Source organism: Dermochelys coriacea, chromosome 9, assembly GCF_009764565.3.
Source record: "Dermochelys coriacea isolate rDerCor1 chromosome 9, rDerCor1.pri.v4, whole genome shotgun sequence".
NCBI lineage: Eukaryota > Metazoa > Chordata > Testudines > Dermochelyidae > Dermochelys > Dermochelys coriacea.
Window position 1 is genome coordinate 54,895,127 of NC_050076.1, and position 12,498 is coordinate 54,907,624.

The 12,498-nt window shown below is 46.3% G+C and overlaps 1 protein-coding gene across 3 annotated transcripts in view; it reads left to right on the plus strand.

Moving 5' to 3' along the window:
• The window catches only part of SLCO2A1 (solute carrier organic anion transporter family member 2A1), an 83,521-nt gene that overhangs the window by 44,135 nt on the left and 26,888 nt on the right, over window positions 1–12,498 (plus strand). For 2 of the 3 annotated variants that reach the window (XM_038416072.2, XM_043492263.1), the window contains 6 exons: window positions 807–1,022; window positions 4,490–4,588; window positions 7,670–7,803; window positions 9,081–9,162; window positions 10,583–10,747; window positions 11,673–11,862. In XM_038416072.2, the coding sequence (XP_038272000.1) occupies window positions 807–1,022; window positions 4,490–4,588; window positions 7,670–7,803; window positions 9,081–9,162; window positions 10,583–10,747; window positions 11,673–11,862 (886 nt within the window). The remainder of the gene's footprint in view (window positions 1–806; window positions 1,023–4,489; window positions 4,589–7,669; window positions 7,804–9,080; window positions 9,163–10,582; window positions 10,748–11,672; window positions 11,863–12,498) is intronic. The other variant, XM_038416073.2, reaches the window with a different exon arrangement.

The window sequence follows — 12,498 nt, forward strand, 5'->3', positions numbered from 1 at the left end:
GGAACTTCTTAGAGAAATTCTTCTGCATTCGATGAAGTGAGCTGTAGCTCACGAAAGCTTATGCTCAAATAAATTTGTTAGTCTCTAAGGTGCCACAAGTACTCCTTTTCTTTTTGCAAATACAGACTAACATGGCTGCTACTCTGAAACCTGCGTGAACACTGTTATCTTTACTCCTGTACCAAAAGTGGCATACTGGAGAGCTTCTGTTTCCTCTGTCTCTAATCAGAACAGTTCCCGCTCAATTTCCTTTCTACCCTAACCTCTGAAACTAAAGGTAACGTCATGCCTTGAAGGAATGCTAAGGTGATGACAGCTGTTGATTAAAATGAGGACGTTCCCAGTTCTAGCTGAACACCAACACCCAAGCGTGGGTGACTAATAAGGAGGTTTAAAGAGGGGTCTAGGTAGTTAGCTCAGCCTCAGCTGTGCATTGAGTGGGCAGTGCACCTTCTATCACCAGCCATACAGTGCGGTCCTACTCCTTGAGGTGACTGTATATGTGGTGTGGTAGAGTTTATTCTCTCTGAGTGTGTGATCCGCTCAGTTTACTAATACAAAAAACAGCCCTGTAAACTCAGCCTGGGCCTGAATGTCAAGCTGGGATTTCACTTCTCATGCATCATCACCTCTCATAAAACTTCAAATTATGCCCTCAGTAACACCTACGCAACCCCAAGAAGACAGGGGTGTGCTGAGGGCAGAATATGACACGAGGTGCCAGATGGTAAGAGGGCATAGTGGCAAGTTCTAATGGTCAGTGAGTGGGTGCTTGGGTTTATAACACTCCTACCATCTCATTCCAGGTAACAAGAATCACACAAAGGCCTATCTTTGTCACAAGGAGGATATGTTTGTGTGTCCCAGCACCACCCAGGATTCCCACAAAGAGGCAACCAGCATGTGGGCATTGATGGTCATTGCCCAGCTGTTAGCTGGGATTGGAACTGTTCCCATTCAGCCCTTTGGGATCTCCTATGTGGATGACTTTGCTGAGGCAAACAATTCTCCACTGTACATTGGTAAGTCCCATGTCTGTAGGGCTTCTGCTGCTAGGATTTTACCTCAGAAACACCCACAAAACACCCCAAAACAAACCATAAAGTGAATGATACATACCGGAAAAATACCATAAATGGCTACTCACTTCATGTTGACTTCCGCCCTGTCCCAGTGCAATTTATCCCTGCTCCCTGACTCGTATCTAACGTTAATTCATGCTGGGTACTTTAAACCTGCCTCAGCCACTGAGTGACAGCATATTCCCATATTTCTGTTGGACACGCTATAGCATTGTACACACACACAGGGTTTAAAACAATACCACATTACAAACTCTGGATGTAATTTTAAAAATTGTATTAAAAAATTTAAAAATCCAAATTGTTTGAATGTAAATTTCAGTTCCTGATTTCACAAACATTGTCCTCTTTGACTACATTGAGATATTGCTATGATGGCAAATGACAAATCTCTTTAGATAATGATAAATGTATTTTTATTATATTTTGAATAATTAAATATTAGTTGCTTATTATGGATAATATATGAGTAGTAAAAAATGAGGGCCTAGTGCCAGGAAGAGATATGTGAAACTCACTAAACACTAAACCATGGGTTCAGTAAAAAGGATACAAAGCTTAAATTAATGTAAGTCATTTTTATACATGTAATAAAAATTAAAGTCGATCGTATTTAGACACAAATTTTGGGAAGTACCCAAAAAATCTTCTCATTGCAATATACAAACAGAGAAAATCCCCAACCCCCCCCCCAATTTTTGGACATATACATAGAATGCAAAAATTCCTAAAAATAACCCCCCAAAATCATATTACTACCTCAACAAAGGGAAGCCATACATTCCTGCAGGATCCAACTGGCCTGGACTCTGGGCTGCTGCTCCTCGCTGCATTGGTGCAGACTCCCTGCCAGGCAGTCACCACCTTGTTGAAATCCTTCTGTGAACAGAACCTAGGCCATCCAGGAGACATGTCCCCACTGGAGAAAGGATGGGATGCTCCTCAGAGAGATAAATGGGGAGCCAGGAGGTAGCACTTATACTTACTGATGATGATCTTTGGCCCAGACATTGGGGCTGGCTGAAAATTTTCCATCAAAACTGCTTTTCAGTAGAAAATTGGATTTTCAACTAAATGATATTCCTCAAAAACCGGTCTGCTTCCTGTGGAAAATGGCCACATTTCATCAAACACATAAGCACCTGAAAACTAAAATATTTTGATTTAAAATGGTGCCTGCTGGAACTTATAGCTCAGGTGCCTTATGCTCCCATCCTCCTCTATGGGCTGAGTGCTCTGGATGAACTACATGCCATGTTGTACCATGGCCAGGGACTCCTATAAGGTACAACCTCCCCTCACCAAGAGGGGAGAAAATGGTGCATTATAGGAGATGCAGTCTGGCCACCAAGCCCAGCCCATAGACGAAAAGGGGAGCATAAAGCACCCAAACTACAATTCAGATGAAGTACCGTGGCATGATTTCGAATCAAAATATTTTGGTTTTCAATATTTTGCCAAAAAATCAAAATTTTCCATAAAGAAGAAATCTATTGTCCATTTGTCAGCTGTACTAGACATTTTTATCCACAAGTCTGAGAAACCATCGAGTGACTCTACCTAAATTTGTGGGCTCTCTGCTTTTCCACTAGCCCTGTGACTGAGTGATTTAGGTGGGTACCCGTTAAACATGATACTTTATAAAGAAGCCACAAGCCAAGCATGGAAAAGAATAATGAAGCACACCTCAGACCACCTTCCCCAAGGAACTAATCAGACTCAAAACAATGCAAACCCATAATCAGAGTGGCAGACTTGAACAAGGGAAAAGTCAGCCACAGTATTTAGACAAAGCAAAATTACCACCTGAAACTGTGCAGGGCACGGACCTCTGATGTTTTGCCCTGCCATTGGTCATGCCCCTGCACAGCACCTAATTGCCCTTAAATGAGATTCTCCTTTGCAATGCTACACTGCCTCTCCCCTTATTAGGTTTCAGAGTAGCAGCCGTGTTTGTCTGTATTCGCAAAAAGAAAAGGAGTACTTGTGGCACCTTAGAGACTAACAAATTTATTTGAGCATAAGCTTTCGTGAGCTTCATGCATCCGATGAAGTGAGCTGTAGCTCACGAAAGCTTATGCTCAAATAAATTTGTTAGTCTCTAAGGTGCCACAAGTACTCCTTTTCTTTTTCCCCTTATTAGCTGGCTGCCCTCTTACATTTGTGATGATTATCTATGTCATATGGGCATGACAAAGGGAAGGATCAGAGTAGCTGACAGCAGCTCAGGCTGCATGGGTGTCCAGCACAAACACACGAGTCGGAGCTTTTTACTCTCTTTGCTCTCTGAGAAATCGTTATGCCCATCCAAGGGGGAAAAACGGTAGGAAAACCATCTCCTGACTGTTATTTAATATTGATTTATTATTCTGCGAACAGAGGTACTACAGCCTTCAAGGAGACAAATATTACAGAATGCAGACTCAGGAAGTCTGTGTCTTGGGTTTGAAATGGACACTTTTACTACCCAGCAGGTAGCCACCTATTGCAAAGGAAGAGTTCTCAGCCTCAAAAAGAAAAGGAGTACTTGTGGCACCTTAGAGACTCACAAATTTATTAGAGCATAAGCTTTCGTGAGCTACAGCTCACTTCATCCGATGAAGTGCCCAATTCAGCAAAGCACTTAACCATGTGCTCAAGCCACCTTGACATCAATGGGACTTGAGTATGTGCTTAAAGTTAAGATGGTGCTTAAGTGCTTTGTTGAAAAGGGATGGGGCTAAGTACTTTGCTGAATGGAAGCCAAAGGCACATGGTGTTCAGTCTCATAAACCCACAATGTACCTATGTACAGATCCTCTGTGGTATTTAAGTGCCTAACTCCCATTGGTTTTAATGAGAGTTAGGTGCCCAAATACTTTTGAGGATCGGGGCCCTGGTTCCTGCAGACACCTGACTAGTTGCCCACCTTGACATGTTGTTTGGATTACTGATCCTGCGAAGTGCTGAGAGCCCTTCACTCCTATAGGCTGCAATGGGAGGGGAGGGTGTTCAGCACTGCACAGTCACAGGGATGGCTCATCACTGCTCCCGTCACTGGAGATTTTCATAGCACTAAGTAAGTGCGATAAGTAGCTGGTGATGCACAAAGGGTAGCAATAAGCATTGATTGCAACATTGAAATACATCTGCGGGGCCTTGATTTTGACAGTTTGGATGGGATCCTTTTGAATGGCAGCTGCCTTTATTATCTCTAATGCGTCTGTTGAATAAACAGTGCATATAACAGCTGAGTAATAGAGGAGGCATTAATTATCTGTCAGTTAGTAAGAGATGATTTATCTCTCCTGTGTGTTGTGACACCCTTCCTGCCTCGCTTGGGAAGATAAATGCCAAATCAGCAATAAAACAATTACTCACTTGGTAATCTGCTACTCACTCTGGTGCTCTCCCGCTCTTGCTTTCAGCAATCCTGTTTTCCATCGCTGTGTTTGGCCCGTCTTTTGGATACTTGCTGGGGTCCGTGGTGCTGCGGCTTTTTGTGGACATTGGGAGACCTGACGTGAGTGAGTATTCCACAAGTAGCACTGGACTTTCTAAGGCTCCTCTCTGCATCAGAAGGACAACGGTCACTTTGATAGGCCTGCTGGCTGGAACATGTGCCCTGGCTGTGGTGAATCAGGAAACCTTTTCCAGTTGAAAGGTCGGGTCTGGAAGAGCCACACAGAATATATTCTAAGGCCTGCGTATGGCCACCAGCTAGATCTACTTTCTGGGGAAAGCCGATAAATTAGCATAACACTTGATGACAGGCAAAGAGCATATTGAGCCAGAACCCATCTGGGGGTTTTCTCTGTGATTTATTGACTGGCTGAATGGAAAATATTTATAGTGATTTCTAGATTCTAGCGCACTGTGGAGGCTCAGGCAGAGCAAGGGTGCTGTTTGAGTGGTACTCTATGCCAGCTGAGCTGGTAGGGGCAAATGTACTTCTGAAAGGTCCACTCCACTCCCAGAACAGCATTTAATGGGCCAGGCTAGCCTCACTTATTTGCTGTATACCTGGGTAGGTAGCATGGTTAGGTGATAGTGTAATGTGATGGACCTCAGGGCACCTGGCTTCTACTCCTGGTTCTACCAGTGATCTGCTGTGTGCCTTACCCAAGTCACATTCTCTAAGATCATAAGCTCTTCAGGGCTGGAACTGACTTTGTGCAGGGTTTAACACAATGGAGTGCCAATCTCTGCTGGGGCCTCTGGATGCTACTGGAACACAAAGATGATTATTATTAATTATTTGTATTGCGGTAGTACTGAGGAGCCCTCAACATGGACCAGGACTCCATTGTGCTAGGTGCTGTACAAACCCAGAACAAAAAGACAATTGCTGTGGGGATGTGGCCTGGAATATTATTGGTTTAGGGTTTAATCACATGCTTCCACAGTGCTGCAGCCAGCCAGGCAGACATCTATTGAGAAGAGATGGCACATGCAGCAAAGTAAAGGTAGAACGAGAACCCAGCTCCCTCCTATTCATCTAGCTCCCAGCAGCAGGGAGTCCTTTATCTACTGTACATGCAGGATCTATTGTTAGCAAATTCTCAAGTCATCTTCATCATTAGTGTGGCTTTTCCTGCATTTCCTCAGAAAGATCTGGGCCATGTTACATTTTCGTCTGGTGCCAGATAAGAAAAATAAATGAGTCGAGGGCAGGAAGTGTCAGCAGAGCTAGGCTTGGTCTCCGTGGAGACAGACAGATTTAGCGTCCTCTCTGTGGTCACCCCTTGATGACATCACCCACCCAGGAATGGATTGGTTCTGGTCAGGGAAGCCAGGCAATTGTTCTGGCCGGGTGTGGGCTTTGCTTGCACTGGATCCTGGTTTATTCCTGGATGTCAGGAAGTCTGGCCTGAGAAGCATACACTTAAGCTTGCTGTTTGTTCCTTTTCCACTCATAAAGGCCTAACAATGCAGAGATGCGCTTTCCATGCCAACCCCAGTGCTCTTTAGACCTCGGGTGAGTAATGCCGCCCAGCCTAAGGATGTCTGTGCTGGAAGTGCAGTGACCCTCTTGTCTCTCCTCTGGTCCCTGGAGAACGGTGTGAAGCTAATACCTTCGGAAATCACTCTCATTAAGGCTCTCTCTTCGCTAGTTGAGGTGACAGGCTCTTCCCTTAAGCTCAGTAAGCAGAAAGTTGCCAAACCTGGGAACAATGGGACAGGGATTCTTTCCAGGAAAGTGGCTACTAAAATTTCCAGTCACCTTCTTGACTCTACAATCCATCTATCCATCTGGATTCCAAACATGCCATCTACCCAAAGGCAAAGGATGATAGAGACTTCTTTAACTCCTTCACCACTGAGTGGCTTCTTGGGAAGAACTTTGAATCCTGCATAGTTAGATGCTGATGTAACTTTTCCAGGCACTCCCAGAGTGCAGGGCTGTTTGGACATGGAGTCCTAGGTTAGGCTCATTTCCATCAGATCATGGGCTCTTTCTAGTATTAGTGAAGGGTTAAACCTGCATTCTGCACTGCTAGTGCTTGATCCTGCATCCATTATAAATAGTGACAGAGCTCCTGTTTCCTTCAGTGGCACGGGATCATCAGGTAGATCCCAGGCCCACAGCAAGCCCCACACAGACTCTGGCCTTGGCCTAGAGATTAACTGCAGGCTTGAGACCCCACCAGTCACCAGGAATAGACACTACTCATAGTGCTAGGGGGTTCTCTGCTAGAAATGACAGCAGCTGCTTTGCTGACAACACAAGGCAGGCAAGGCACCATGAACCCTCAGGCCCAAGTCCAACTCCTCTGCCAGCTTTGCTGTGCCCTGAACCAGCTGGACACGCAGCCTTGCTTGGACCTGAGCCTGGCTGTGCCTGCATTGGTCAGGCTGTACGGAGCTGTTGAGCGTACTCCCTGGGAGGGGTTCCTGTCCAGTCAGCATGCTGCCTTTGCTTGGCTGTGACTAATGGACTCCAATGGCTCACTTCATGTATTGGCTTTGAGAACTCCTTCAGTCCTGCTGCCTAAATTCAGATGATGGGGGTGGCTGCGAAGTGTTCCATCATGGGTCTTGGCCATTCAGAACTAGCTCCTGGTAGGGAAGGGGGAGAGTATGGGGAAAGGCCCCCCTGTAGGATCAGCTGGCCATGAGCAGTGACCCTCGTGGTGTAGAAACATTTAGGGACAGATCCTCGGCTGATATAAGTCTATGCAGCTGCATTGACTTCAATGAAGAATGTCTCAGTGACTTCAATAGAGCTACGCCTATTTACCCCAGCTGGGGATTTGGCCCTTAGTCTATTTTACAGGAGGCTTCAGAAAACCTTCTTGCTCCCGTAACTCCTAAGAAGTGGCTTGGAGTGGATTAAATTTTTACTCTTTGCTTTTATTTTGGGTCAAGAATGTGTAAAAATAAGAACTAGTTAGGACAACCATGCACGGGGATTGAACCTGAGACCTTGAGACTAACACATGAGTCCCTAGGTTCTGAGATAAAAGACTAGCGCTGGTGAGTCAAAGGCAGTTGCAGACTCATATATCTCTATACGTAGTGTAGCCACCTAGGGGGCCAGAGCCATGTTGTGCTAACGGGAGTTGTGTTAGGGCACTGGGTAACTTCACTCCTCCCTGTGTTTTCAGATCTCATAAATTTGACACCACACGACCAACGCTGGATTGGAGCCTGGTGGCTGGGGCTGCTCATCTCTTCAGGCTGCCTGTTACTCATCTCCATTCCCTATTTCTTCTTCCCTCGGTACATGTTCAAAAGGCAGGTGAGACCCAGGTATTGTAGGGGCAGAACATCATCTTGCTCAGAGCAGGTTTGTGGTGTTTTATGTGGTGATACACGTCTTCTTCCAGGACAGTTATGGGGAATGGAGACAAGGGATGGTGGACAGCATGGTGGCCATTCCGATATGTGCATGTGAATCTTGGCAAGTGAATCTATGAGGGACGGACACCTTTATTTTCTTGAAATTAATCTAGGCAGAAGAGAGAACCAGAACTGGCCTTGGACAGGCAGGTGGCAAGCTGAGACTTCTTCTTGTCTGCTTCTCTGTCCATTTGGTTAACTCATCCTCCCCCCACCCCATTCTGTCTGTACATTCTGTCCACCTGGTGAATCCTTTCACACACTAGACTGGGAACTCTCTGGGGCAGGAACTGTCTTCTCTGTTACTTGTCACTAGCACAATGGAGCCCTGGTCCTTGATTCATTGAAACCATTTGCAGGAAAGGGCCGGTCTGAACGAATTCCCCATTTCAAGAACAGCTGGAAGATAAAGGTTTGAAATTGTCAAAGTATCCCGTTTTGATGTTTTCAACATGAAAAGTTCTATTTTTTGGTTTGAAACGGCTCTTCATTTCAAAATTTAAGTTAATTTATAGTTAAAAAAATCAAAATTGAAACAAAACATTTCATAATTTTCTTTCAGCTGACCCAACTGGAATCTGCCCCCCCCCCCCGATATTTAGTTCATGACAATTTTTGAGATTTTTGACTTTTCATCCCAATTTAGGATGTGAATTTTTTTCAAAATCTCAAAATTTCTCAGACAGGAAAACTGCTTTCCATCCAGCTCTACTCTGGCACCTAATGGGGGCAGACTTGCAAACCCACTCAGATAATTAACTCCTTCACTACTGCAGGCTGAGCAAGTGCCTCAGCCTTGGCAAAAGATCAAAGAGAAGCTTGGCTCCAGCAGGCGGAATGCCAGGGGACACAGCTGGCAATGTCCAGCTGCACCAGAGATGCACATCTCCTTGTCTTTCCCTTTATGCACCCTGGGGCATTCCCTGTGCTGAGCACCACAAGGGTTGAGTTGGCTCTTGTGTCGGAGCAGGCCAGCCAGTGCTTTGGAAGGGGGTGTCTAAGCTTTCTTGATTGTCATGCTGCCACCCGTGCCTCTTTGTGTGACCACAACTGCAGGACAGCAGCCTCTCTGATATAATTATGGAGTAGTTTCCAGCACCCATCACTCACCTGGAGAATGCTAAATGTCTGCCAGTGCCTCTCGGAGTAAGCTGTGCTTCTCTCTGCTCTCCCCAGGATGCAGGTGCCGAGGCAGACATGCTGAAGAAGATAGAGAAGGCAAAGGCTGAAGACGTCTCCCTGACAGAGTTCATTAAAAGTAAAGGGCTCCTGTTCTAGTCTTGCACTTTAACTGTTTGAGTGGCTGATAGTGCACTCAGGAACTGGAGTGACTCATGCAGCCAGCACACTTACCACGGCTAGGCAGGCACTGCGTAACTTCCTGGCACATTGCTGCCAACATTTCTTAGGCCTTGCTAGCAGCACTCACAGCTAGTCTAATCCAGAGCTGAGGGACAAATCTTTCAAAGTGTGCCCAAGGCTCATATTCAGAAGTGACTTTAATCTCCCCAGCTGCAAGTCAATGGGACTTAAGCTCCTACGGCCCAAGTCTCTTTGAAAGTGGGCCTGAGGCTCCTAAGTCACTTTGGCACTTTGGACAATAGTACCCAGCGTGTTGCTCCTGCCAAACTCTGCAGGGGATACAAGGTGCAGATTAACAGCAGTAGGCACTGGGTCTACCTTCAGACTTGTAACTGTGATCTAAGCCAGCCTATTTAAACGTAGCTCTCTCCAGAGGAAAGGGATCTCAGGGACACAAGTGCATTCTGACACATAGCAATTATACATTGTTAGCAGAGGACGTGCCACCCTCCCTCCGGGGTAGCACACTGCACCACTGCTTTGCTTCCTGGGAGCTTCCAGACAAGGATGTTTCCTCTTCCTCACATGGACAAATTGCCTCTAAAAAAAGGTGGTCAAAGTTAAGAAGGTGATCAATAGAATGACAGTGGTCCATAAGTGACTTGGGGTCAGTCAGATGTCTGTGGCATATTGCTAGGCTGGCCAGTCTGATGCAGATCATCTCAGATTGGCCTTTAGAAATAATAAATTATACTGTCATTTATTCAAATGAACAAGCAGTTAATTTTCCTTGCAATCAGAATCCAGGAGCTAGATCTTTACCTGGTGTAAATCAGCATGGCTCTATTAAAGTCAATGGAGTTTCATCAGTTTACACCAGCTGAGGATCTGGCCCACATTTTAACAAGTCAGCATGACACAGCTAGACAATATTACAATCAGGGCAGGGTGTCTAAATTCAGAAAAACAAAGACACAGAAAGAAGATCGATGGTAGGGCTCGAAGCAGCCTTACCTCCAGTGCTTAATTTGTGCCAGGGCCCAGCCCTGGCACGTCTAGGCTTGGCAGTTTATAGCCCCAGCACCTCTGGGCTTGCTGCATCAGTTATGAATGTAAAAAAATTGCTTGGGCCCCAGCACGTAATTGCTTGAGCTCCTGGGACCTCTTTCATTACAAATTAAGCATTGCTCACCTTCCTATTCCAATATGACAATTCTTCTGGGACCTGTCTCCGATAGCGGAACCCACATGTGCTCCAGAGGTTCCTGTATTAAATCATCATAGAAAGGCTGTTTCTAAGCTTTCTTTTCATGGAACGAGCTGTTGGCATGACCTCTTCCTTGATAAATTACTTCTTCCTTCTTATTTCCTTGTAGAATTCCCTCGGATCTTTCTCAAGCTGCTCCTCAACCCCCTCTTCATTCTCCTGGTCCTGGCTCAGTGCAGCTTCTCCTCAGTCATAGCTGGTCTCGCCACCTTCCTCAACAAGTTCCTGGAGAAACAGTATGGCACCACCTCTTCCTATGCCAACTTCCTCATTGGTGAGACACATGTCCGTGTCCCCGTGAAAGGGGGCGATTGGCCCTGAATTCAAAGGGAAGATTTGAAATGCAGCAAATGCATTCACAGATGGGGGCACCCAGTCCATGATTTCCATGGCTTTTTAAAATATAAAGAGGGAAAACATGGGAAGTACATTCTCCTGGCACTGCAGCTGGGGAAGGATGTAGGCAAGATTCAGAGACTTCCACCCTCTCTGATCTTAAGCCAATCCAAGTCGTTTCCCTTTTCCTGCCCTGAATGTTTGTGAGGATGAGGCCATGGTGACAGCCATCAGTCGGGTTGTCCATGGCTGACCTTATTGTTAGTAGGCTAGAGACTGCTCTCATGTACACCATGCGACCCATTGACTTGGGCAGGGCAAAGTCAGGTAGATCTTTCAAATCAATTGGTTAGAGAAAGTGCATCAGTGGAAAAGTATCTTACACCAAATCTGACACTTAGTAGATGTGTAAAATTAATGTAGTCTCCCTGCCATGGTCAAGATCCTCTGCCACTCTACAGCAAAGGAGCTGTGAAGTCAGTTTAACAAGCCACCTAGGAATTCCCCTATCCTCGAGCGGAACAGAGCTGGCCTAACGATCATACATTGTCCTCCTCGCAGCCCCTGACTAAGGATCACAGCTGGGGAAGAAGGAGGCATGGCCAAATTGGTGCAAAGGTGCTGCTTAGGGTTTATGAAAAATAGATGTGATATCACCACTGAAACTTCCCAGTCTGGGGTAACTAGTGTGCACCAGATACTGTGGCAATTAATTGGCCTCAGGAGATTGAAGGATCTGTGGTTCCCCCTCCCACCACAAATACCTAGCCAGCCCTGCTCCTCTGAATGTCAGTACTGAACGGCTCTTGGCCAGGAGAGCTCTCTCCATGCACTCATGGCTGCTGCCTCTTCTTTCATTGCAGGAGCTGTGAACCTGCCCGCCGCCGCACTGGGGATGCTTCTAGGAGGAATCATCATGAAGCGCTTTGGCTTCTCCATCAAAGCCATCCCACGGTTTGCACTGGTGGTGCTCCTCATCTCTGTCCTCTGCTGCCTCCCCCTTTTCTTCATGGGCTGCCCTACACAAACCATTGCTGGGGTTTACCCACCCAGGTAATGCAGGGCTGTGCCAGTGAGGAAGGCTGGCTGAGCGTATAATCCTGGTCGGGCCATTAGAATGGGTTTTGAACCTGGGACCTTCATTGCTAAAAGCAGGAGCCTCTCCAACTATAGCCAAAGGAGTTAATCTGTTAACCAGCAGCTGTAGTAGACTCTTATCTTCTTATACTAGAAGAGGCCCCAAAGTGCAGAGTGGGAATTAATGTCCACCAAGTACTCAGATTAGTTCCACCTCTCCTTCACTCTCTCCCTTACTCTGCTTCTTCTACTTTTCTCTTCCCTTCCTTCTTTGGCCAATTCTTTGTCTTTCCCTCCTCTCCCCTCACTCAGTCCCTGGCCCAGTTACAGCTCACACAGAGCCCACAGCCTTCTGTTTGTTTATACTCCAGCCACACTACAGTTTGACCACACCACAGACACTCCACTGTACAAGGCCATGGCCACCTAGGGACTTCACGTTTGCCACGGGCCACTCAGGAGTTCATGATGAGAAGAGCATGGTGAGGCCTCCCCATAGCCAGCCCACAGCACACACTGGCTTCCAATCAGGACCGGCAGCTCACTGCTTCTCCTTGTAGCAGTTGCAGGAGGCTCTCCTCTTCACTCGCTCACTTCAGCCAGGTGCAGAGG